Below are 27659 nucleotides of genomic sequence, written 5' to 3'. Positions count from 1 at the left end.
TGGCACACCTTTAGCTAATGGCTCTACCGTGATGATTTCACTGCTGTTTCCTCTCCCAGCTGAAGTCACCGCGACCACCCAGACGCTGTACTGACGGTTCCGACTCAGGTTGGGAATTCTGTAGGAAAATGAGTCAGGAGAGGCTTCAAACTCGCTGATCACCTGTGGAAGGAGACATAAATGTTCCCACATTCAAGGAGGCAAATGGCACAAAGGGATTTCCTAAAGGCGTGGTTACCAACATATTATCTGTCCTCAGAAACAAAAGTCACCACTAATCCTTTTCTAAAAGGCTGGGATATATTGATATTGATACTGATATTGATATTGACATCTCACATATACACATAGAGAGTTTACATTTCTCTATGCAGCAGCTTTGGCAGCCACCAATGAGTAATTTAACCATTTATATGATGGGTCATGGCCCAAATGTTTTTGGCTGAGATAGAGTAACAAAAACAGATTTTCCCTCTGACCCCAAACAACCAGAGAACACACAGAGTATAACCACAGTCTCAAAGGTATTGCCTAAGGTAATGAAGGACAGAGCTCTCTGAGATGTGGAAAACAAACGAAGTAAGCCGATGATTGCAGAATTTTTACGTTTTTGTGAGAGTCTCCAGGCTGTGGCGCAGAGAAGGAGTCCAGGAGGAGCCCAGCAGCTTCCCTGAGTTAAGGATTCTCACCTGAGAGACTGAGAAGAGGCTGGTGTTCACAGGGTAGAGCTACACAGAGAGAGCACTCTGGGACTCTGAAGACGGTCCCACCTGGGTATGCCGCCAAGCAGATCTGTGAAGGTATTCGAGTAAACTACCAGAAACTAGGGAAACAACTACCTGAATGGATTGGAGGTCAAGGTGCCCAGCATTCACACAGGGTTGGGAATAGTGCCTGTTCCACCAGCCGGATTAGAAGCCCTCAAGATTCACAGGGCATCGGATGAAACGCATAAGGGTCTTACCTCGGTGGTGGGGAATAATTAGGTCTAGACTGAACACCACACTGGTATTGCCTAACAAATATTAAAAGCAAAATTCATATAGATGATATTGTCACTAACTAACTTAACTGCATCCCAGAACGAAAGTCAGAATATTTATAGCAGTGAAAATATCCAGTACAAGACAAGGTGAATTTTGTAATGTTTGACATCCCGTAAAATTTTTCCAGATATGAACAGCCCAAATATCCATCGACTGGTGAATGGACGCATAAACAAAATGTGTTGTATCCACACAACGGAGTATTATTCAACAATAGAAAGAAATGAAGTACGAATACGTGTTTAACTTGGATAAATCTTGAAAATACTATACTAAGTGAGAAAAGTCAACCACAAAAGATTACATACTTATGATTCCCTTTTTACAAAATTTCCAGAATAGTCAAATCCAGAGAGACAGAAAGTACACTAGCAGCTGTCAGGGGCAGAGTAGAGTTGGGACAGAATGGGGAAAGACTGCTGTAGGATATAGGGTTCCTTTCTGGGATGATGCTAAATGTTCTAACATTAGATAATAGTCGGGGTTGTGTAACTCTGTGAATATGCAAAGAGCCACTGATCTGAACACTTTAAAAGCATGAATTTTTTTATATGTGACTTATATCTCAAAAAAGCTGTTAGAAAAAAAAATTCAGGAATGGAAAAAACCAGAGAAACATTTCTTTCATAAAGAAAATGTAATTCAATCAATCCTAATTGACCCATAATTGACCTAGATACTAAATTTAGCAGAAACGGGCATTGTAACAGTTATAGTTGTGTTATGACCATAGATATTCAAGAATTTAAATAGATTCATGAATGATATAAAAAGACCCAAGTCAAAGCTTGAGATGCAATTACAATATGTGAAATGAAAAATACACTGGATTAGATTAATAGCAGATTAGATCTGCAGAGAGAAAAAAAAGGTCAATGAACATGAAGACATATTAATATATGAAACACGGAGAGAAAACAGAGTACAGAACTTAACAAAGCTTTAGTGGGCTATGGAACAGCATCAAGCAGCCTAACATACATGTAGCTGGAATCACTAAAGGAGGAAAGGGAGGCATGACAGAAAAATGTTTCATGAAATTTTTCCAAATCTGGTGAAAACCATAAACACAGACAGCCAAGAATCTCAATGAACCTCAGCCACAGAAATATGAAGGAAACCACATCAAGGCATATCATAACCAAACTGCTCAAAACCAGTGATAGGAGATCTTAAAAGTAGTCAGAGAAGGGTCACGTTATGTGTGGAGGAACAAAAACAATGATGTCAGAACACTTCTTGTCAAAAATAATCCAAGTGTTTTTGAATGTCTTCCCAAAATTTGTACATTGAAACCTAATCCCCCAAGGTGATGACGGTAGGAGGCGGGGGCCTTTGGGAGGTGATTAGATCATGGGATTAGTGAGTGCCCTTATAAAAGAGACCCCAGAGAGCTCCCTTGCCCTCTTCCACCATGTGGGGACACAATGACAAATCTGCAATCCAGGAGAGGTCCCTCACCATAACCCCACCATGATGGCACCATGATCTTAGATATTCAGCCTCCAGAACTGTGAGAAATAAATTTCTGTTATTTATGAGCCACCTGATCTATGGTATTTTTGTTACAGTAGCCTGAGCCGATTAAGACATGAAGTAAGAAAACAGTAGAACAACATTTTTAAAGTACTAAAAGAAAAAAAAGTCAACCTAGAACTCTATACTCAAAAAAAACCATATATTTCAAAACTAAAAAGAAATAAAGACTTTTCAAAATGTAAAAAGCTGAAAGAATTAACCATCGGCAGATCCACACTACAAGAAATGTTAAAGAAAGTCTTTCAGTTGGAAGGAAAATGATACCAGATAGAAATTAAATGTACACAAAGGAATGTAAAGTACCAGAAGCAGTAACTACAAAGGTAAATATATGATTTTTTCTTATTCTTTAAATCTCACTAAAAATAATTGATAATCAAAAGGTAATAATGACACAGTGTGGGGTTTATAACACATGTAAAAGTAAAATGTATGACAACAGTTGCACAAATATTAAGAAGAAAAAGTGGAGGCATACTATTATAAGGTCCTTGTACTCTATGTGCAGTGTATAACATCAGTTGAAAGTATAAAGTGATAAGTTAAATATATATGCTTTTAATCCTAAAAAATCACTGAAATTACAAAAGAAATAGTAAAATAATGCTAATGAGCCAACCAAATAAATAAAATGAAGTGATAGAAAATATTAGTTAATTAAAAAAACCCAAAAAAGCAGAAAAGAAACAAATATGACAATAAAAAACCCAAGTAGTAAGATTATAGATTTAAATCTATATCAATAGATCAATAATCTATTAAGTATAAATGATCTAAAATCCTAATTAATGCAGAGATTGTAAGAATGGATATAAAAACAATACACAACTCTATGCTGCCTACAATAAATCTTTTTCAAATATAAAAACACAAGTATGTTAGAAGTAAAAGGACAGAAAAACGATACTGTGCTAATACTAATCAAAAGGAAGCTGGAGTGGTTATATTCATATCAGACAAAATAGATTTATGAGTAAAGAATCTTACCAGTGATAAAGAAGGTAATGTCATAATAATAAAGGGATCAATTCATCAAGAGGACATAACAATCCTAAACATTTATGAGCTTAATGACAAAGCTTCAAAATACATGAAGCAAGAGCCAGGGAATGTCAAGGAGGCATAGGCTCAGACAGGTCACACCTCTTCCTTAAAGAATCCATATAAGACAGGTAGACTGATACCAGATCCATTTTACAGATGAGGAATGCTATGGACTGAATGTGTGTGTTCCCTTACAATTCATATGTCGACATCCTAATCCCTAAAATAATGGGATTTGGAAGTGGGGCCTTTGGGGCTAATCAGCTTCAGATTAGGTCATGAGAGTGGGGCTCTCATTATATAATTAATACCCTTTCTTATACAAAAAAGGAAGAGACCCAAGAGCTTTCTCTCTCTACCATGTGAGGACACAGCAAGAAGGTAGCCATCTCTAAACCAGGAAGACAATGGATGCTGTATCTACTGGACCTCGATCTCGGATCTTGGATGTGGAGGCTGGTCTCCAGAACTCTGAGAAATAAGTGTCTGTTGTTTAAACCAGCCAGCGTGGTATTTTGCTCCAGCGGCCCAAGCAGACAAATACAAAAATTAGTACTGAGAGGTAGGGTGTTGCTGTAGCGAGCACAGAAACACATGGACGTGGCTTTGAACTGGGCAGAGGTGGGAAAAGTCTTGAGGCTGATGCTAGAAAAAGCTAAGATCCTGTGAAGGGACTGTTAATGATGACACTGGTGAGAGCTCACAAAGAAGGGGAGAACTGGAGAGAGAGTCTGCCTCTTCTTAGAGAACACATAAATGATGGCACACAGGGTGTGGGTAGAAATGTGGGTGGTAAAAGCCATTTTAGTGAAGCCTCAGATGGAAATTGGGAAAGTGTTATTGGATAATGGGAAAAGATGGTCTGTGCTGTACGGCGACAAAAAGTTTGCCTGAATTATGTTCATGTTCTAGTGTTTTTGTGGAAGGTCAAACGTGCAAGCGATGATTTTGGGCACTTAGCTGCTGTAAGTGTGGCTCCTCCTGACTGCTTATGGAAAAATGCAAAAAGAGAGAGATGAATTGAAGAAGGAATTGTTAAGCCAAGAAGAACCAGAACTTAAAGATTTGGGAAATTCTCAGCCTATCCATATGGCAAAAACAGGAGAAAGTGTGAGAACAGTAAGGGTGTGGCCTAGCAGCCCTGTGGTGAGGAGATTGGTGTGGGTGAGAACTATGGACTGAAAACAGCCACACCAGCAGGAACACTGCCAGTTGAACCTAAGGAGACTGAGATGGGATAGAAGTAAAAAGAGCTGAGTTCTAGATTCTACAGGACAGGATGATAGAGCTATGTGGCCCTCAACTCATGCTGTTCTTCAAGAAGAGGGAAGAATAGCTCTGAAGAATATTCAGAGATCATCAGGGTCACGGCCTTGGTTTCAGCAGGCCAGACAGCCTCCACCTGAAGCCATGAGGACTGGACCTCCCAGAGCTGAGTGGCGGAGAGCCTTGCCTGGCAGAGCCTTGCAGAACTGCAACATGGACAGAGGACAGAGCCTCTGCATAGAGCCACAGCATGGGCAGAACCCTCCTGACAAGTCGGGGAGAGATTGCAATCCCAGAGGTGTCACTGGTAGAGCATTGAACTAAAGAGGATTATTCTTGTTTCTGAAGATCCAGCGGGATCTGCTAAGTTTTAGACTTACTTGGGGCCATCAGTCCTTCCTTCTTTCCTATTTCTTTCTTTTGGAAAGGGAATGTCTACCCAATGCATGTCCCATTGTATTTTAGAAGCATGTAACTTGCCTGGTCTCACAGGTTCATAGCTGGAGTGGATTTTGTCTCCAGATGAATGTACCTGGAGTCTTACCCATACCTGATTCAGCCAGTATGTAGATGAGACTTTGGACTTTAGAGTAGATGTTGCAATGAGTTAAGACTTGGGGAGCTACTGGGATGGAAAGAATGTATTTTGCACTTGACATGGACACAGGCTTTTTGGGGCCAGGGGCAGAATTGACTGAATGTTTGTGCCCCCTCCAATGCATATGTTGAAATCCTAACACCCCAATGTGGTATTAGGAGGTGGGGCCATTGGTAGGTAATTAGGTCATAAGAGTGGAACCCTCATGGGTGGGATTTGTGCTCTTATAAGGGGATGAAGAAACAAGAGATCTCTTTCTCTATCTCTCTCTTCCGTGTGTGTGTGTGTGTGTGTGTGTGTGTGTGTGTGTGTGTTTGCCATGTGAGAATACAATGAAAACTCAGGAAAAAGTCCTGCACCAGACACTGAATCTGAGGGTGCCTCGATCTTGGGACTTCCCAGCCTCCTGAACTATGAGAAATAAAGATCTATTATTGAAGCCAACCAGTGTGGTATTTTGATATAAAAGTGAGACCTAGGCAAGGAAACTAAGGTACAGACAAAGTAAGTGCCTCACTAAGGTCAGAGTGGCAGAAAGGGTGGGCAGAGGTTCAAGCTCAGTGCCTCTGGCCCAAGTCCAGTACTGCCATTTACAAGCAACCAGACACAGGAAGGGCTTACTTTTATCCCTGTAAGCTGTAGGTCATTAGGCTGTGTGAACTGCAATCCCAGCTCTATAATTAACCAAGGGGTGCAAATGTTAACTATACCTGTTCATTGTCAGAGATCTCATGCTCACTCAATAAGAAATAAAGTCAGAGAATTTCCCATTGTCCAGTATTTGACTTCTGTATATACACAGTGTCAGATGATTAAAGGGAGACGATAGGGCTCTTGGAGAAGTTCCTCAGGTGTGCACATATGTTCACGTGCATGCACTATCATTACCCTACCTGCCCCCGTTGCCACCCCACCCCTCTCACACACACCAGTCCTGTCTTGTGTTCAGAAGATCACGGGGAAATCAAATCCTTCTAGAATTTCGGGGGGAATTTGGCTTGTTTCCTAGCAGTTCGACGAGACAATCCCAAGACTGTGTGTATTTGTATTCTGTAATGTTCCAAGGCTATGTTGTTGCCAAATTAATTTTACAAAGCTTAATGATGTGCAAATTATAACAATCGCTCCTACTGAACATTAAGCATCAACAGAGCATTAAAATATATTTACAAAATAAGGGTTTTCTGTGAAGGGCGCATAGCTTTTAGTTAAAACTCAATAAGCATCCTGTCTAGAAGGTACAATTTGCTCTTGACTACCTCCAAACTAGGCATTTTATTGAATTTTTATCTGCAACACAAGGCATGGATAAAATCAATGATAAAAATACAATTTCTTATGCAATAATATTTGTTTCACTATTTATATGATAGATCATCCAAAGCCAAAGTAAAAAGGTTTGTTTATAGAAAATTCTTCCCGCTGGAATGAAATTTCTCTATAGATGAGGGTGAGAAATAACAGTCAGGCTGTTCAGGGGTTCCTATTGGTTATTCGGGAAATTTAGTTGCACTGGTGTGATCTCCCTCTGATACCAGCCTATTTCCCTATGGCTGCCATAATTAGGCACAATTTTTTTGTCTCTCAAAACAGAAGGTTGCCAAATGAGCAATTTAAACAATAGAAGAGTTGATTTTTTTTCTTCATAATATGTGTAACTGGATATTAAATGCGACTTTTCCTGTTGTCTTAAAGTTTTAGCAATGAGCTTCACAAGTGAGAATCATCCCAAAGATGCTGGTACTTTCCTTCCTAACAAGAGACGTGAGATCAATCAGGCAGGGCTTTCTGATTCTGATGACCTGTCCATCATCCATCTCTGGGCCCCATGAGAGGCTAAGTCAAGAATAGGATATTCTTTTTTTTTTAATATGAAATTTATTGCCAAATTGGTTTCCATGCAACACCCGGCGCTCATCCCAACAGGCGCCCTTCTCAATGACAGAAGTCCGTGTCCATGCCCACCTAGCGGTGCCAGGAGGTTAGGAGCTCCAAGAAAACCACTCAGAGAGCTTGGAGTTTGGAAGAACACAGAGATAGGTGAATCACCAATCAGGCCAAAGGCTATGTAGGGTGGCAAAGGCTAGTCCTGCTCCCAGCAGGAGAGCAGGTCCTGGGGCTGGCTGTCACTTCCATCATGGTGGGTTAGGGATGCTTCCATGTAGGCCCTGCAAGGAGACAGCAAGACTGGCTGCCTCCAGGAGTGTAAGATGCCTTCTACAGAGGGGTGTACTGCAAATTCCATAATTGTTTATCTGTAGATGGTGCGTAATTTAACCAACGTTAACAAGTCCAAGAGGTGGCAACAGGTAAGAGACAAAGAGCCAACTGGGAAAAAAGATAATCAGATGTTCACTCAGGGTAGTGAAGCAAATCTGTTTGTTCAAAGCCTTCCTTTTGATGCTCAGTTAAAAATACAGGTTCTGAGAAAGAGGGGGGATGAATATTGCTTCCTTATGAAAGATTTTCCTCAATATTCTATATGAGATAAAGTAACTGATTATGTTTACCTTCCATCAACTGTCTTTTTATTGGACACTAGCTTTCTCAACACAACGATCTAACCACGTTTGAGCTGACTTGCTAATTTCCATGTGCATTCCATCATGTGTCACTGCCTCCCACTCTCTGGGAATGGTCAGTGAGAAGGGTTCCATTTTCTTTCCAGATTTCTCCTAACACTCCAGCTGCAATGATGCATCAGAGACTTTGAAGCATTGAGAGTGTGGAGGGAATAGAAAGGCTTCTCTCTGAAGGGCAGCGAGACAGAAAAATTGTAGTCAAGGAAAAGCACCCCCCAAATGTAGGTTCTTAGGATTAATGAATCAAAAATGGCAGAAGGAGAAACTGGTGGGGAGGAGGAAGAGAGACACTTTTCTCAGTATTTAAATATTTAAATGTCTAAATATTTAATTTCCTGCTGGCAGATCTATAACTCTGTCGTCTCATCTTCAAAGTTAAGACAGAGATATTAGCCACTCTAGAAGATTTGATTATGCCTACGATGCAAATTAATCTTGAATGGATCACTATAACTGGGCTGATAAGGGATGGCCAGAGGAATAGGACATCTGGGGACAGCCATGTAAACTCACTGGACTACAGATCTCTCCTCTGGGTCTTGCAAAGAAAAGGTACGTAAGAGCTCTTAGCCCCATGCCTGTAATGGGGAAACCTCATAAATAGTTGCTGTGCTTGAATTCACAGGCGTTTACTGAGTTCAAGTCCAGTGTGTAGACTGTGAGGTAAGTTCCTGCCCCAAGGGAACAAGAGATGATCATGGGTTGGCAAACGGAGGATTAATTACACGAGGCATAGTAAAATTCTGGTAAGTTCTTGCTAAAATCTAGAAATAAAAATCATTTGAATTCCCTTGCCAAAACTACTCCAGTTGTAGCGGAGGACATGATTCATATTTGCAAAATACCTAGGAAAATAAATAAAAAACTGCATGTGTTTGATTTAAAAAAATATTCATGGCAAAGTTTTTTTTGTTTCTTTGTTTGTTTTTATAAAGCCTCAGACATGCTGGCTTCCCTAAAATTGTACCAAGAGTGGAAAACATAGCTTGTGATATAAACGTTGCAATCCTCAAGCCAGGCAGCTCACGTTCATGTGTTATTCCTTTCTTATTATTGCTTTGGGTCTGGTGGATGGAGTCGTAGATTTCTGAGGGACCCAACAGTATACTCCTCCAAAGAATGTAGAGGTTGCTGGAAGCTCGGTTTTCTCCCTGTGCTCCAGTGTCACCCGTGAAGAGCCTGCTGCTTTCACTACAGAATTCTTTTTGCCTTGTGGTTTTGGTGCAATAATTTCCCTCATATTTAAGACACTTTTTAACCAGTAAATAAGATAAAATTAGCCACAATGAATTACTTCAAACGCTCTTTAGCAAATTCTATCAAACTGGATGCTTAACCAATAATTGCTGGATTCATTTCCAAATCCCTCACACTACTTAGCTCGATGGGTGGCTTGCAAAGTCTTGTGAGCCTTCTCACATCCCCTCAACAAGGCACATCTGCCCTTTGTTTATAGGTCATGCATGGCCCTTATCTTTATCCCACTTTGGATTGTGGTCTTGCACAGTCTGGGTGCAACCTTGTGGTCTTGGATGGAGTTCAGGTTCTTTGAGGGTGGCCTTGCAGTGGCCCTCCCTTTATGGATGCCCCGGACACCCTAGATCCCAGTGTTGCAAAATCAGGGCTCACAGACCACAAAGTGGAATGGGCTGAGGAAATGCCTGTTGCATTAAGTTGACTAATGACCTAGAAATGACTTGAATGCAATCAAGAAAAACTGTGTAGAGAATGACTATGGATTCACAGGCCGCTCAGATCAAATTATTCAGCGTATCTCACGGATATAAAAAGAATTCCACTTAAAAAAATTTCAATTAACTTTTTAATGAAAAACTAATTCCATCAAAGAAGTATGGTGCTTTAAAAAGCCCTAATATCTAACTATTAAAAAAAAAGACTCGAATGTTCTGATTTTGTAGATAGTACGTTCACAGCAGTGATTTAAAGAAACCTCTCCCAAAGCAAGATAAACAAAATAGGCAGCTCTTTGCATTATTGGACACTCCGAGGCCATATCAAATCTTTCTGTTTAGGGGCATAGAAAATGATCTGGATTACGTTCAGAATCAGTAGTTGGCTGGATCGACTTCAGGTTTGTCTTCGTTCTTACGTATAAGACATTTTGCCCTGATTTTCATTTTATGTCAGTATTTTCACCTCTAACAGAAGATAATGGATCAATGAAGACCATCCTAAAGGGACAGACCGGGGTGGGGAGCCTGCATGGTGGGAACAACATATTAATGCTACTTGCTTTATGCAAGTCAGTTCTGGTGGTTTCCTCTGCACTTGGCTGAGATGCCTGTAACCGCCATTATATCTTCCACTGTTGGCTACTTTTTAAAAAAGTCTTCCAAACAGAAGATATTTTACTTTTGGGCCTTTCAAATATAAAAATCATTATTTTGCAAGTGCATTAAAGTTGACACCCAGAAAATGCTTATAAGGAGCTGGTGTCTCCATGTTCCTGTGTAGAATCGGGGTTTCATCCGGTTAGCCAGACTGGCATTACGGGGTCCTTCTGGTTCCCAGGCTCTTCTGAACAAAGTCACCTCCACGCACTACAGTTTTGCCTGGTCTCTCCTCTGCTCTCACCCCATCTGCTGTACCAATGATCTATCTGCAAAAGTGCTTTCTTAAGCTGACTTGATCACTATCACTTATTCGGTAACGCACAAGTAATTCATCGCACAGGTGTAAATGGAAGAAACCCATGCACTCTTAGCCAACTTTTGGCTGCTCCAAAATTTCTGGCTTTGCCATCACAGAAAAGAGATCCACCATCAGGTCTTTTAGACAGAACTATGGAAGGATGATCTCCATGTCAGTGATTTAAAAGCATGGGCACTGTATATAACTCCTGCTGAGACTGAAAAGCCTCCCCAAGCAGAGGATATGCTTTCCTGCGTTATGAACCAGAAACTTCATCATACAGTTTAACTTCTATTGCATGACTTACTGCCGTAATCCATACAATTTAATTCAACACAACATTTTATGAACATCCGCTATTTCAGCATAATACCAGGCTTCCTAAAGGAATAAGGGTGACTAACGGTGGGGTGTGCGCTTGAACTGGGGGCCCAACGATGTCCCCACCTAAGGATAACACAAGGGATTGTGGTGGTTACACCAAAGTGAGGTTGGAAATCAATACTGGGGACCTCCGAGGCGAGACGGAGCCCGCTTCCCAGGGAAGGCCATAGGCTGTCATCGTGAAGGGCCTGGACTCTAAGCTCAGACACCTGTGGGTTGCAGACCCTGTCTTTACCTTGCTAACTGCATGGTCCTGGCAGACAGTACATTCTCCATTTCAGTACCATTACAACGAGGTAATCATAACCCCACCTGCATATGATAACCATTGGAATTAACTGATGAAAACCAGGATTTTTTAAAGATGTGAGTCATAGAAGCAATTTTGTGAGTTATGACAATCATTTACAGAGCAAAACAGAAGAGAACAAAAATCCAACGGTTTGGAAAATATCATAGCGCATCCTGTGTGGCAAGTGTAAGTTTTGTTTATGAAGCTTTTGTTGTGTGTGTACTGGGTTGTGATTATAAGATGCATTTCCTATTGTGAGTCATGAAACAACGAGCTTGGAAACCATAGGCATAACGTGTTTAGCAGACAGTGGCTAGAATACAGAAAATGCTCAAAAATGGTGGAATAAATAATAAAGCATTTAAGTTGAGCCTTAAGAATAAAGACTTTAAATGGGAGGAGGACACACACACACACACACACACACACACACGATGGAATGGCTTAGGAATAGATGGATAGGTTAACGGAATAGGAGATAGGACACTGGACAGGAGTTAGAGCTGGATTATGGAAATCTGTTCAGGTCATCTTGAGGATTTTGAATTTTTTTTTAGGTAAAAAGGGAGAAGTCATCCAAAAATTTGCCCAAGGGAGTGACACGGTCAGATACAGAATGGGAAAGAATGATTATGGCAGCAATGTGGACAATGGATAGGCCCTTGAGCCTGGCAGTGGAAGGACTTCTGACTGGTTTGGTTCCCCAAGTGGGCATGAAAAGAAGGGAGAAGATTAAAAGATACTGCAGGGAGAGACTTCTCATGACACAATGTCACCTCGCAGATGCTATTTCCTCTGGTCATAATACCTTTTCATAAGGTAGAGCTCTTCCCTGCCTACAAGCCAGGGCTACAGGTGCATCCCAAGAAGCTGTCTCTGACCCCACTGTTTGAGAAACACCCCCTTGCCTGTGGCTTCTGCCACAGTGTCCTGTGCTCTGCAGGTCACAGTCGTGTCCTTTGCCACGTCACAAGGACAGTGACAATCCCTGGCATTTTCTGACTTCCCTAGAACCAGGAACTCCTCAAAGAAAGGCAGACACTATCCTTTATCACCGCGGTCCCACGGTCGCCATTGGAGCTGTTCTCCCAGCTGCCCTGGTTTTCCTGTCTTCTGGGTACTTGTTAGGATTGTGCTTCCTGGCCCCCTTGTGGTTGGGGGAGGCCACGTTATGCCTATGTCAGACCTTCCAGAGATGTATTCCCTCTGCCATAAAACCTGCATGGGTGCTTCCCAGAGTACGGATAATATGGACCAGAGCTACGACAACTCACAACAGACGTGAATGTGGAAGAAAGATAAAACTGTTGGTGTAAATCCCTGAGGTTTTAGGCCTCTGGTCAGAGGACAAAGGGTACTGTTAGATCAGTGGCTTAGCTGGGAAACAGGAAGAGAAGGAGGACAAGAATGAATTTGATTCAGAACACGTTGGATGCGGTGGGGTCTCCGTGAAGACACGGATGGAAGGAATTTGGAAATATGGGGTTGCCTGGTCCTCTAAGATGGTCAGTCGGGGTTGGAGAGAAACATTTTTGATCTCTGTAACTTCAGATGATAGTTAAATTATAAAAACAGATTCAAAGGCACCTGGGTGGATCAGTCGGTTAAGCATCCAACTCTTGATTTTGGCTCAGGTCATGATCTCACGGTTCATAGGTTTGAGCCCCACATTGTGCTCTGCACTGACAACCCAGAGCCTGCTTGGGATTCTCTCTCTCCCTCTCTCTCTGCCCCTTCCCTGTGCTCTCTCTCTTTCTCAAAATAAATAAATATACTTTAAAAAGTATATAAGATTCAGTGATTCATGGGGACAATAAAGAATAGGAAAAGAGGATAAAGGAAGAGTATTGAGAAATGCCTACATTGAAGGGTGGCTGTCAAGGGAGAGGGAGCCTAAGAGAAGAGAAAGTCTAAAAATAGAAGGGAAGTTAAGTCAGAATTTAAACACAGATAGCTGTATAATAATGGCATGCTACATGGCAGCCTGAAATGGGAAGAGTGCCACCTCCCCAAAAGGGAATAGCCTTGTACACCCAGAGGGTGCACGGTGACTTCTGAGACAGGAGCAGTGGCCAGTGAGATGGACAGCATTATAATACAGATGGTCAAGTTGACCCCGCTTGACAATTCCATCACGGCACCGTGGTTTGACCTGAGATTCCTCAACAATTCTGGCTTCCTAAAGCCACTCTCTCTTGTCCTCAGCCCCATGATTTATTAAATGCAGTCCTGGGGGGCGGGTCCAAGGAAAACCCACACCTGCTGTTTTGGTTTGGAAGCTGCCCAGACCTGGCGAAGGTTACTTCCCTGGTGTCTCTGAAGACTTGCTTACTTCTAAGTCGTGGGCTACACTGTGGGGAGTTTTGTTGCTGAAAGCTGTCTTGTGGAGAAGAAGGGTACTGGAACATTCTCAGTTGCTCATCCGGCAACATCGATGGAACACCTATCCTGTGCAGGGGCTGGATCACCTTATCGTTTGAAACTGGAATAATTGAGGTGAGTCACAGCTCACTGATATGATCGTTTCAAGCCTTCTGATTTTGTTCTTCATTGCTGAGAAGTTCATGCTGTCTGATTTCACGTTTCTAAGTCCCATCTCAATTGGCTTAGCGCTGTAGAAGAGACACTTTCTCTATCCTTGTCCTTGGTTAATCTAGGGCACTCCCCATAGGCTGCTTTCATGAGGGGAGGAGGGCCAGAGGGGAGATCCAGCCTCGCGACTCTCTCCCTGGGACCTTACAAGATAGTGTGTGAATTGATCCTTCAAACTGTCATCTATGAAAATTCAGAGTCACGCCCCCCAAATTATACGCCTGAGTTCCTTGAAGCAAATGAACTTTGAGTTTTGCTGCTCGAATCTCTGCCTGGGGCGGTTAATGTCTCCGTGCATCTGCTGGTCCGGCACCGGGAGACTCTGCGTTTACCTAGCGCCACCAGACTTTAGATGCATTTACACTTTCTTATCTGGCCACACAAAGTTTCAAATCCCAACACCTTTTACTAGGCTAACCCAAGAGAACGCAGTGAAACCAGCGTCTATTCTTAGACAATGGGCTTTACCCATTAGAGAGAAGAGCGTGGGTCTTGTAACAAGGTCCATTCACTGGGGGTCTTAAGAGGAAATTTACATCAGCGGGCAAGTCAGCCGAGGGACTCCTCTAAAGAAGATTAAATTACAGGCTGTGCTGTGTCCTCATTTATCCTGCCATGTTCTACATTCCACTGTGAAATCATTTCAAAGAAAAGAAATACTCGGCCGAGCAAGAATATCATACGCAGCTAGCACTGCCCTCTGGTGTTCATTCTGACACATGGGCGGAAATGTGAAAGCCTCACAAAACGTCATCCCATCCCTTCTTCTAACTTAGAGTCAAATTCCAGAAACCCAAGATGGAACAAAAACCCTTCTTTCCAGCAATTTGTACGCTCTTACTAATTCCATGTGAAAGAAAGCTCCACAAAGCAATGGGTGAGATTTTCCAATGTTTCCTTCCTAAGAGAAATGTATTAGTTCTCTCTGGTCTTCACTTATAATGGTATTATTTTATTTTAAAAATAGGTCTCCTAGGGGAAAATGTCTGTACCTCCCACTTGGTTTTTCTGTCACCCTAAAAGTGCTTTAAAAATAAAGTCTATTAAAGAAAAAACTAGGCCCTGGGGTCTTAAATGATGTTTGACGTGGATAAGCAGCCATGTGACTCTAGAGATGGACTCAGCCTGATTCTGGTTCCCTCCACTTTACTGCACACAGCTTGGGATTCTGGACCCTCTTTGCCAAACTTACACGACACTACCCAGAAGACCACAGTGCTTTGTAACGATCATATTTCTAGATCTACAGTGCTTTATAATAGAGTCAAAGGCAGCACAGAGACACCCGGTGAGTGGCAGTCAGACATGAAGGAGGTGAGAAATTTGGCTGTTAATTCCCATCTTTTCTGGTTAGTTCGATCTTACGATTGTTGTTTTCAGAAGGGTCTTGTTGGGAAGGTACTGGGTGGTTGAATCCTATTGTGGTGTGCGTGGAGAGATGGTGGGAATCCTTGGGCAAATCTTTTCTACTCTTTCTTATAGACAGTTGGCTCATGTTTTTAGGATTTGTGACTCTTCCTATTTTATTGTGTGAAATCCACAGGCTGGGGGGACAAAGACTAACATGGCCCAAAGCGGCCACCTGTGGGGCTATCTCATCCAAGCATCGGTCCATCAGGACTAAAGTCAAGTAAGCCAGGCTGGGGTTTTAGTTTAGAGATAAAGAGCAGATTGAGGGTGTTCTGGGTACCCTGAACTCTTTTCCTAGCTTGGTGGAATCAGAACAGCAAATGTGAGTCCTACAGCAAACAGATGAAGGAATGAGTGAACAAAAATAAAGAAGCATTTCAAATTCCAGTGGAACATAGGTATTCGTTATTTTCGCAAGATTTTGTCTCTCTTTGGCGCACGGTTATACGTTGGGGCTGAAGACAGAACCAGGGCCTGCCCAGGGGTCCTCCGTGAGCCCTGAGTTCAGGAGTCCCAGAACATGATTTCCTGGCGTTTCGCCTCAGCACCACACCGCTCTGTGCCTCTGCACTTTGACTGACAGAATTCAGCAGGGGAGAATTAACAGCATATTTGAAACCGAAGAAGGAACCCACAAGAACGTTCTGGAGCGCAACTCTGACCATTTACATTTAAATCTTTACTCCAGCTCTGGAGGTGCTGCTGTTGACATGAGCTGAACACACGCTCTCCCCGTCTCTCTGCTGTCAACCATGCTCACCGTCTGGGGCGTGTGGGGTCCCCTGCAGATTCTAGACTTAGGAAAATGCAGCATGTGAATTACAGAATTAATGAATAAATCAGCTCGAGAATATTATTCAGCCTTAAAAAAGGACATTCTGGGGCGCCTGGGTGGCTCAGTCAGTTAAGTGTCTGATTTCAGCTCAGGTCATGAGTTCACGGTTCGTGAGTTCGAGCCCCACCTCAGGCTCTGTGCTGCCAGCTCAGAGCCCGGAGCCTGCTTCAGATTTTGTCTCTGTCTCTCTCTGCCCCTTCCCCACTAGCGCTCTGTCTCTCTCTCAAATATAAATAAAACATTAAATAAAAAGAAGGTCATTCTGATAGCTGCTACAAGATGACCGTTGAGCACATCATACAGGTGCAACACGCGAGTCACAAAAAGACAAATACTGTACGATTCCACTTACGTGGGGTCCCTAGAGTAGCCAAAGTCACAGAGGCAGAAAGCGGAATGACAGGTGACAGGGCCGGAAGGAGTTGGGAACGGGGAGTCAGTGTTTCACGGGGACAGAGCTTCAGTTTGGGGAGACAGAGACGTTCTAGAGGCGGATGATGCTTCACAACCATGTGAATATACCTAATGCCACTGACCTGGACACTTAGAAGTGATTCGGATGGCAAATTCTGCGTTACGGTATTTTATCACAATAAAAACCAAAATTAATCTGTGTATTCACTCCACAAACACTGACTGACGATACAGGTCTCCTTCTATATACCCCAGCAGGAGGACAGAAAGACAGGTCACGTGGTGCCAACCCCAGAAAATGCCGTAAATATTCCTGTGAAGATAGCATGAATTTTGTGGTCCTACTCTGGCTTTCTTTCCTCTAAAATTTCCCTTTTCGACATGCTTTTGTAGCTGGTCTAAGAAACAGTTTAGCTCTATAATTATGACCCGGTAGTAATAATATTAATGGTAATAAATATAGAACGTTGAAGTATTAATTACACGAACTCTTTTAACTCTGTCTCAGTGAATGAGGTGGGCTATGCGATTGTCGGGGTCACAGATCCTCAGCACAGGCCCTCGTTTCTGGCCCGACAGTGGCTTGCCTGCTTCTCTTAGTGGGGGACGGGACCTGGCAGGAAGATGGGGTGGGAGTTGGGGGCACAGGAGGGAGGTCAGAGGGAAGGGGGGGGGAGGCAGGGAGGGCCTGGCAGGCACAGAATGACGCGTCCAAGAGCAAAACCAATAAGCGTTGTCCACTGACTACCAATTAAGGCACAATTCAGACCTCTGGGTTTTGATTTTGAGAAGCCGGCTGGCGGTGTTGTGGGAAGTCACCAACTGAACAATACTTCTAGATGACTGTGTCCCTTATAATGATTCAGATGTGTATTTTCAAGTGAGGTGTAAATGAGGATGTTGCTTTGTGGTAGAGACAACAGCGGGGGGTGGGGGGGTGGCGAATAAAACCACTGGAAAGACCCAAGTAGGTGGGAAACAAAGGTATGAACGTGTCCCAAAGGAGCACTCACAGCTCGTTTTCTGGAAGGTGCTTGAAAGGCACTTGGTTATTTACCAACTTACTGTGGGATAGGGGTGGGAGCAGAATACAGTGTACTTTCGGATGATGCCGTTCAGCTTGAGAGGGGGAAGCCAGGACACAAAGACCATGGAGGCTGAGGCCGCCGCTGCCTTCACTCCCGCAGGAGGACCTGGAACTGAAGAGCCGGGCATTTAGTCACAGCGATGGGGCTTCCGACCAGGCGCTCTGGCCCACGCTGCCCAACACAACCCCCGCTCCGGCTAGGCCTGGCCCCTCTCTCTGGCCACCTCCTCAGGGGTCAGTGCTGTGGGCTCAACCGCGTCCCCTCGGAATCCACGTGGTGAAGCCCCAGCCCCCAGAAGCTCAGAATGTGACCTGACTTGGAGAAGGGGTCTCCACAGAGATGACCAAGTGAAACTGTGGTCACTAGGGTGGCGCTAATCTCATGTGACTGGTGTCCTTAGGAAAAAAGGGAAATGTGGGCACAAAGACATATACAGAGAGAAGACCATGTGAGGACACGAGGGGCGAATGGCCCCCTAAAAGCCAAGGGCGGAAGCCTGGAACAGACTCTCCCTCATAGCCCTCAGAGGGAGCCCACCTGGCCCACACCTTGATTTTGGATTTCCTGGCCTCCAAAAACCATGGGACAACCCATTTCTGGTGTTGAAGGCCTCCCTCTGCGGGGCCCTACGCCAGCAGCCCTAGGAGCTGACAGAGCCTCTCTTTGACGAGTGACCCGTGCTCCACACGAACCCTGTCCAAGGGCATGTCCTCTAATGGCCTAATTTTAGCAAGAACGCTGCTCGGTCAGTTCAGCCAGAATCCCCTCAATATCGGATCACTTGATACATGATCAAAGACTTCATTCTCTTCCACACCCAGGTACTATCCCATCATCCTTGCGTGCCTTCAACCAGAGTCCTGTTTGATCACTCTAGTCAGAATACCCTTACCCCCAAGGTCTCCTATCAGTAATTCTCCACCCACAGCCCCATCCTTCCCCTCCACTCCTTGGCTGTAAATTCCCACTTGTACGTGAAGTCGAGCCCGGCCTCTCTCCCCTGCCACAAACTCCCACTGAGGTCGACCCCACATATTCACGTCACAGCAGTGCCCCTGAGAAGTGTGCCTGCTGCTGCTCTTTAACAAGTGCCATGAATAACTGTTGCTTCAACAGAACTAATACATTCAGTTCAAGTCCCTGACTTCCTGGGAGCCTTCTTTACCCATTTCAGTCCCTTGTGAGTTCCTGCCTCTGAACAGCTGGAGAATTTAGTTTCTTGTGCTGCTATAGTGTTTGGCTTTGAACAGGCTGGGGACGTACATCTTGCCTCCTGAGTTAGAGACGAATGAGGGCAAAGTATCTTGGTCTTTAGGGACCACTCTTCCTTGCCCAAAACACTTTGTAATGACATCTCTTTTGGCTCAGGGGAGGTACAGAAACACTTTTTTACGAGGATGGATTTTTGTGTCAAAGATTCACATTTGTATAGACAAGAGATACCCTTCTGTAAGCCATCTAAGAAAGAAGGAAATGGTGCTAACAATATTAAGCATAATTTGTCAATGAGATCAAATGCACGTATTCCTTCCCCCCATCTTTCTGTTTTCCAGGTAGAAGGGGGAGGATGGAGTGAGGTGGACAAGACATGGGGAGAAGAGAAAAGAGCATTAAAAATTGCTATGGGATAAGCCTTAAGGATCTTGCTTTGTTCCTCGTTGGTCTAACTGTCCACCTGGAGGGTGGTTCCCACCTTGATGGAGGTCTTGAAATTCCAACCGATATACATCCCTTGTGAGCCCCTGGAGGAATCTTTGAGTCTCTTCCTGCTCCAGTAACAACATGACTGCTCACTAAATATTTGTGGAGTTGACTATGTGTCTCATGATTGTCGTCTTGACTCTTTAAGGTCAAAAGAACAAAACCAGCAATCACCATGAGAGCTAATGTGGGTGTGACATCACCACCACTTGAAAATATAAAATCTTGGGATCAGGTTTTGACACATCCTGTTGGTGGCAGAGGGTCTAGAAAAGAGGACACAAGTAAGTGATGACACCAGGATTACTAAGTCTTTGGGAACAAGGCACTGTTGTGCTGAGTATGGAGGGCACTTGTGCTTAGGTTTCCTATTGGTGAGGGGAACAGCCAAGACACCCCCAAATCCACAACCTGGTTGAGACCCACAAGGGCTCCTCCTGAACACCAAGTGTAGAGTGGACATTTGTTTGACATTTTCATCCTAACGGGTGCCCCAGATTCTCCAACACACTCCATTCCTTCTGTAAAGCAACCACCTGGCTGGCATTCACCATACCCAACATTCCCTCTGGCCAGCTTCTTTCTAGAAGCCCAAGGGCTTGGGCAACAACCACTTGAGTGGCTGCTCGACAGAAGTCAGCCATATTTGTTTCTACCTTGTTTGTGACAATTAAACCTGTCGTGGTAATGTAATTTAATTCATTATCCAAACCAATGAAATAGGAGTGCCAAATAAAGCTGTTTCCGTGACAATTAATGGGACTTCTTTGGAAAAGCTTTCTTAAAGGTAAGTTAAAAAAAGAAGGTTCGGCTAGGTTTGGGCCAAGACCCTTGAAAAAGATGACACACGTAGCAAATATCAAGACAAACAGATTTAAAAAAATCAAGCATAAGTTGTTGGCAAACGGCATCATGCCTTACTCTACTCTCAGAGAACTTAAACTGGAAATGGCAGATGATCCATGATGAAAACAGTTTATGGAAACAATGACATAGACTTCTAATCTCTTCATCCAAAACTTAATAGAAATTAGACCATATTATTTAATTAAAGAATGATTAGAGAATCAATCTGTATTGTCTGCTTTGAGTTAAAATAGAATGTTTAAGGTATATCTGTTGGCCACTTTACACTCCTTCCTCTATTTGATTATTTCCATTGACTTGTCTCGATTATATCAAAGGGCATTTACCATGTAAATCCCTATCTGACTCCTCATACACTTGATGATGCATGATCTATCTCGTGCAATCTTTTTTTCTAGGGTTATTAGAATTTTATACCACAGAGGAATAGCTACATAGAAACTTTGAGGAACAAGACATTCTGGAAAAGTTTTCTGCATCGCTGAGCCACTATCTTAAGAGTTAGAATGTAAATTGTAGTTCTGGTTTGGATTATCCCACAATGGTTCAAGGTGTGAGCCCTGTAGCCCCACCGAGGGCTTTTGTTCAGCTCCAACACTTAGGTCCATGTCCTGGGCAAATTCATTAACTTCTCCAACAAGCCTTAGTCTCCTCCTCTATGAAGCTAGACCAATAATTGTACCTATTTACAGTTTTATTGCTAGGATTACAAAAGATAATTCATCTAAAGAATTTAGATGGAGTTTTGCATTCAGCAGGCACCAAATAAATTCTAGCTATCATTCGTAATGGCAATCATCATTTCCTTACATTGTGCATCACTAAAGGATCCTGGGTTTTACTTTGTGACCCAGTGTTGAACTATAAACACCAGATGTTGAGAGTTGCAGAAAACGGAGATGGTGTAGGATGGTCTGTCTGGGACATATTTTCCTAAAACATTCTTAGTCATCAGAACACATTTTGGTAATCTGCTTTCTGTGTGTGTGTGTGTGTAATACAGGCAAGCTTAGGCAGTTTTCACGAATTCCTAGACACTGTTGAGTGAATTTCTGACTTCAGATTTAATTGGTTGAAGTAAAGAACACAGGTCCGGAGAACCGTTTCTTCTATATTCTTCCAATCTGCCTACACCTCTTTTCTGTATTGCGGAAGCTCTTAGAGCTCACATACCCACTTGCCACTGACATCTCCAATCTGATTCATAGGTATCTTAGATACACCATGTCCCAAACCAGGATCAGCATCTTCCCTTCCAAACCTCCCTTCCTCCTGTACCCCATTGCAAGAAATGGCACAGCTATCTTCTTGGTTGCAAAAGCCAGAACCTAGAATTCTCTCTTATCCCTCCCAGAGGATGTGTAAGGTTGGAGAGCTTCTTAGACCTCCATGTGGACGTGGTCAGTAGTTGAGCTGTCCCTATGGCTTAGTGTTGTTCTGCAACACTGGAAGTGGCATTCTTAGCCCATCCCAGGACGTTGACACATGATGATCTAGGATCTTGGGTTCCTTCTGTCTGAAATCTTTTCCCACTCTCTCTTTTTTTTTCTTATCTTGGCAACTCTTACTCCTCTATCAGGTTCTACTAAACATTACTTCCTTGAGAAAACCTTTTCTGACCACTAGCCTAGATAAAGCCAGGGCTCTTGTGTTTTCTCTTAAGACCCTTCTCCTTCATGGAACATGTCAGAATCCACTTAAGTCTCTTCCACCAGCCTGCAAGCCCTGCCACGCCCACCCTGTTCTCTGCTGTATCTCTAGTGCCTGGGCCAGTATCTGGAACATACTAACCCTCAATGCAGATATTCTAAGTGTATAGAAAAGTGATTCCACTAGCGATTGGGTGGTAGGAAGAATTCTAAGATGGTGTCCAAGATTTTTATCATTTGATATAAATATCTGGATAGTTTCTTTCCCTTGAATGTGGGTAGTACCTGTCGCTATGATGGTTGGATTACTCCCATGACCAGGTTATGTCACGTAACAAAGGTGAAGGGATTTTGCGTATATAATTAATGTCCTAACCAGCTGACTTTAAGTTAACCAAGAGGAGAGCATTCTAGGTGGGCCTGACCTAATCAGAGAAGCCCCTTACAAGAGGGTCTAGATGTCAGAGATGGAAGAAGTCAGAGAGATTTAAAGCATTAGAGATGCTCTCTCATTGGTCTTGAGGAAGCAAACTGTCTTGCTGTGGAGGGGCCATAAGACAGGGAACAGTAGGTGGCCTCTGGGAGCTGTGGAGATGGTCCCAGCCCCACGCCCACAAGGAACCAGACGCTGACAACAACCGGTGAGTTTGGGCAGGGGGGACCTGACCTCAGATGAGTTCACAGCCCCAGCCAACAGCTCGATTTCAGCCTATGAGGCCCTGAGCCAGGGACCCAGCTGACCGGCACCTGGACCCCTAACCCAAGGAAATGGTGAGACAACAAATTTGTGCCATTTTAAGTATTAGGTTTCAGGTGATGCATTATACACCACAGAAAATGAATCCACTCAGTTAGGGCCTTTTAATGATGTATCTTAATGTAAAGCCTCAAAGTCAGTGCTTTGAAAGATGATTGCCTTGGTTTGAAGTATAGGTACACACACAGATACTTCAGTTAACGTCACGATCACTTCTCTGGTTTTGCTGATCAGGTTTCGGCAGGTGTGTGTGTGTGTGTGTGTGTGTGAGATAGCCTGCTGCGTATGTGATCCACCACGGTAGCCAGACCCACCTGAGCCCAACACCCCACAGAGGCCCCCCTGAGCCACGTGCAGACGGCTTGGTGCTGGATGGAACCACCTACAACTGTGGCTGTCATCATGGGCATGCAAGGCACACGTCGCGCTTCCATTCCCATTTCCACAAGACGCCAATATTTCTGGCCTTTGCTCCTACAAGAGCGATATTTCCTAAACATTCTTCAAAGTAGACAAAATCTTTTAACTACGGTGGCGTCGTGTGGGGGAACCAATACGCAGCACAGGAGTGGCTCTTCCTGAAGCAGAGCGTGCAGTGTGGAGCCCCCCACTGGGCACCTCAGGGGCCCACCCAGGAGCCCAGGGAGGTCACAGGAACCCGCATGAGAAGCACGCCATTGGAGGGAGCTCTGACATCCTCACGGTGGGAGGCCTTCTGGGACGCCCTGGCCTGTCGTGCTGTTGCTGTCCCTGCTACTGCACAGAGCCCAGCACTGCCGTGCGCTCAATACCTGTCTACTGGGGCGCGCCGCCTCTGGTGCATCAGCAAACAGACCAGACACACGCCCTCAAAGTCCATCGCTTTTAAGATACGCTGAGGGGTGGTCACATGATCACCTGAGCATGTATGATCTATGCCTCCAAGAGAACGTAGGGCTCAAGATGGGGGGGCCCTGAGGATTCAGAGACAGCCTGATGTCTGTTTATTCTTCACCCACTCTTGGCTCTGTTTTCAGATGGTCCCCCTCAAAGAGATTGCTAGTCAAGAGGCGGGAGAGCAAAGATCACATATTGCACCTCCCGCCGGCCTCCTTCGCATAGAAAATGATTTACAGAGTAATGTGCATTAGTAATGTACTCAGTAAATATTTGAACTTAAACACACACACAGTGTTTACTTTTGCAGAAAAGGATCAGGGTGGAAACTACCTGATGCCTGCAGAATAAAAATAACAATTGGAAAATTAATAGATTGTGTTTTGTTTGTGTTCTCTTTCCCCACGGCTTTGCTCAGATTATAGTCTCAGCAAATAAAATGGCATTAGGATTTCACAAACCCTTTAGAATTCAGAATTGGTTGTCCTGTGTTCAAAAACACAAAGCCAGATCAGCAAATCATCTTTTGTGTTCCTGCGGAATAACGAAAGTCCAAGTTCTGATCGATTGAGCAGTCCCGGAAAGAGAATCTGAAGCCTGAGCAATTTTCACGGACCCCAGGAGGTGGTGTCTGTGGGCCCAAGAATATGTTTGTGGACCCAAGAATATGTCCACAGATTTAAGAATATGTCTACTGGCCCAAGAGTCCTTACACAGGCCGAGCAACTACTGAAGAAACTGGAAACTTGTTCTCTGAGCAAACACTTCAATTGCAAATTATCCCTGGCAGCAGTAAACTTTTAAAAAATGTTCTAATTTTTTGGGGCGCCTGGGCGGCGCAGTCGGTTAAGCGTCCGACTTTAGCCAGGTCACGATCTCGCGGTCCCTGAGTTCGAGCCCCGAGTCGGGCTCTGGGCTGATGGCTCAGAGCCTGGAGCCTGTTTCCGATTCTGTGTCTTCCTCTCTCTCTGCCCCTCCCCCGTTCATGCTCTGTCTCTCTCTGTCCCAAAAATAAATAAAAAAACGTTGAAAAAAAATTTTTTTTAAAATGTTCTAATTTTTTAGGGGCGCCTGGGTGGCTTAGTGGGTTAGGCGTCCAACTTCAGCTCAGGTCATGATCTCGCGGTTTGTGAGTTTGAGCCCCGTGTTGGGCTCTGTGCTAACAGCTCAGAGCCCGGAGCCTGTTTTGGATTCTGCGTCTCCTCCCCTCTCTCACTGCCCCCCCATCATGCTCATGCTCTGTCTCTCTCTGTCTCTCAATAATAAATAAATGTTAAAAAAATAAATAAAAAATGTTCTAATTTTTGATTCGATTTATTTAATCTATTTTTAGTTATTTTATCCTATTTTTGTATGTTTTATTAGCAAGTGATACATTTTTCCTCCTTAAGATGATCGTGACCGAGGGGCACCTGGGTGGCTTAGTCGGTTAAGCGTCCGACTTTAGCTCAGGTCATGATCTCACAGTTAGTGAGTTCGAGCCCCGCGTCGGGCTCTGTGCTGACAGCTCGGAGCCTGGAGCCTGCTTTGGATTCTGTGTCTCCCTCTCTCTCTGCCCCTCCCCTGTTCACACTCAGTGTCTCTCTCTCTCTCTCAAAAATAAATAAACATCAAAAAAAAAAAAGATAATCAGTGACCAAATGACACAACTTAAACTCTAGGCCTCCTGACACGGGGGGTTTAGGGACCTCATTTAAGAAATGTATGGGTGGGGGGTGCACCTGGGTGGCTCAGTCAGTTAAGCGTTTGGCTTTGGCCAGGTCATGGTCTCACGGTTTGTGAGCTCGAGCCCTGCATCAGGCTCTCTGCTATCAGCACAGAGCCCACTTCGGATCCTCTGTACACCCCCCCACCCCGCCCCTTCCCTGCTCACGTGCTTTCTCTCTCTCTCTCTCAAAAGTAATAAATAAAAAAACATTTTAAAGAAAAAAAAAAGAAATGTATTGGGCCAGGGTGCCTGGGCAGCTCAGTTTGTTGAGTGTCTGACTCTACTTTGGTGCAGGTCATGCTCTTGTGGTCATGGGATTGAGCCCTGTATAGGGCTCTGTGCTAAGCGTGGAATCTGCTTGGGATTCTCTCTCCTTCCTCCTCTGTCCCTCCCCTGCTTGTGCGCACACACACACACACACACACACACACACTCTTTCTCTCTCTCAAAAAATACTACAGCTCTTAAAAAAAAAGAAAGAAATTGGGCAGAGAGAACCAAATTTAATGCTTGCTTTCAATGCATAAATATTTCTTTCCTTGTGAGACTATCAACAAACACTGAAACTTTACTCTGTGCCTAGATTAGTGCCTTACTGAGGAAGAACTTAATGAATGTTGGCAATTATTATTTTACTGGAATTTTATCCACAATCTTACATAATTTAATTGAACCTGGCAGGTTAATCCAAACTTCAAAACTGTAAGATTTTGTAGCACAAGTTTAAACAGGTTGTGTATTCTCAATCTGATTAAGCATTCCTTCTATGGTAATTAGCCTTGTTGCTTCTTTCAATTAGACACCAACTTGCATTCAGTTCTATCAATTGCTCGAGTGCCTATTTATGCTGGGTCTTGAGTTAACCATGGTGACTAGCTCAGTTCTTCACCATTTTAAATTAGTGAATGTTTCATGTGAATCCGGGAGATAAGCTTATTATACCACTTTTTCTCGATTGCTACCGAATCTCCGCTGGGCTTTGTTTTGAAAATGCTGGCGATTCATCCCGAGTAAATACTGACATTCGGGGCTTGCATCTCTGTCTGGAGGTACACCTGGACCAGTGGGTCCTTCACCTCCTTCCTGGGGGAGGGCAGGGCCCTCTACAATCAATGGCACCTCCATATACCATCAGCATTGGGTACAAAAGCACAGAATGGCTGAATGACAAATCAGACCTTATGTGTCGGGGTCAAGTGTTGAGAGAGAACCCTATGATTTCTAAAAGTGGAGAATTAATTACAAATTGATCCAAATTACCGGTCAAAAAGCTGTGGCGAGCCTTCCCTTCTTAACGGATTTCTGTACCTTCGTCTAAAAAATGCAGGTGTCAAAATTTGTGTTGCCGATCAATTTGCTCTTTAAATAATAATTCCAGTGACATTTGTGTTATTGCTTAGCAGGGCAAAAGAGTGTTCCGCCCCCACTCCGAAGGAGTGAAGATCAAATAATCAAACATCTAGTGTCAGAACCATCCCACTATGTGTCAGGCTGGGTGTTTGCAGACATCACTTGACTTTTTATATCTTAACTCTGTGCAGTCTGATTATGATGTCAATTTTGTACAGCAGTTCAGAGAAGGTGAGGTAAGGTGCCCGAAGTCCCTTGGGCAGCAAGTGGCACAGCCAGCTTCTAGACACAGCTCTTTGTCTACCGCATTTCTAAAAATTAAATTATGACCCCCTTCACTTAGGACATAGCTTTGTAGATCTCTCCATTAATGTGTGACTTTCTAATGGCATTTCATTCTGACCTCGGATTGCCCTAAATAATCCATTTCCTTGGGCAGAATTGGCTGACACCTGCACATTCCTGGAAAGAACTGCCTGTGTATTCTAGAAAAGCTACAGCTAATGAGGATGAATTTGTGTGTGCCCCCAATTAAGCAAGAAGGGCGACAGAGACAGGGAAAATAATGTGTGAGCATAGATAGATGGGACCAGTTGGGGGGAAGAAGGGCTGGGTTTGCGGAGAGGAGGGCAGAGAGTAAGGTGAGAGGTAGTATGCTGCGGGTGTCAGAGAAGCTTTGTTAGGGGACAGAAAAGGCTGAAGGAAGAGTCCATCCAGGCCTCTGAGCCTGGGGCTTCCACAGGAGGGATGTGGATGGAACCACAGTGTGTTTGATATTGCATGTTCTATGTGGGTAACACCTCCCCCCTGCACCCTGCCCGGCTTCCTGGGAGCAGAGTCCTGGCAAGAAGACAAAACAGTTCGGCGAGCCCAAACCTGCACGGAATGTAGGTGCACCGGTGCCTCATCCTGCCCCTACCTCTGGTACAATTCTGCGCTCTCATCTGGAGAGTCCCACATGGGTATCATTGGACATCCGTTTTGCTCTTTCCTTTCTCCAGGTGGAGAC

General features: G+C 43.9%; 1 protein-coding gene across 1 annotated transcript in view; it reads right to left on the bottom strand.

Annotated features, from left to right (window-relative positions):
- Nucleotides 1-27659, bottom strand: part of DSCAM (DS cell adhesion molecule) — a gene marked incomplete at its 5' end in the record, with an annotated part of 763637 nt that overhangs the window by 63785 nt on the left and 672193 nt on the right. Inside the window, 2 exons of the mRNA XM_043595968.1 lie at nucleotides 9-162; nucleotides 17720-17853. Coding sequence (XP_043451903.1) covers nucleotides 9-162; nucleotides 17720-17853 — 288 coding nt within the window. The remainder of the gene's footprint in view (nucleotides 1-8; nucleotides 163-17719; nucleotides 17854-27659) is intronic.

This window comes from Prionailurus bengalensis, chromosome C2, assembly GCF_016509475.1.
Source record: "Prionailurus bengalensis isolate Pbe53 chromosome C2, Fcat_Pben_1.1_paternal_pri, whole genome shotgun sequence".
In the NCBI taxonomy this organism is placed as follows: Eukaryota; Metazoa; Chordata; class Mammalia; order Carnivora; family Felidae; genus Prionailurus; species Prionailurus bengalensis.
This window is presented reverse-complemented; position numbering and strand designations above follow the sequence as displayed.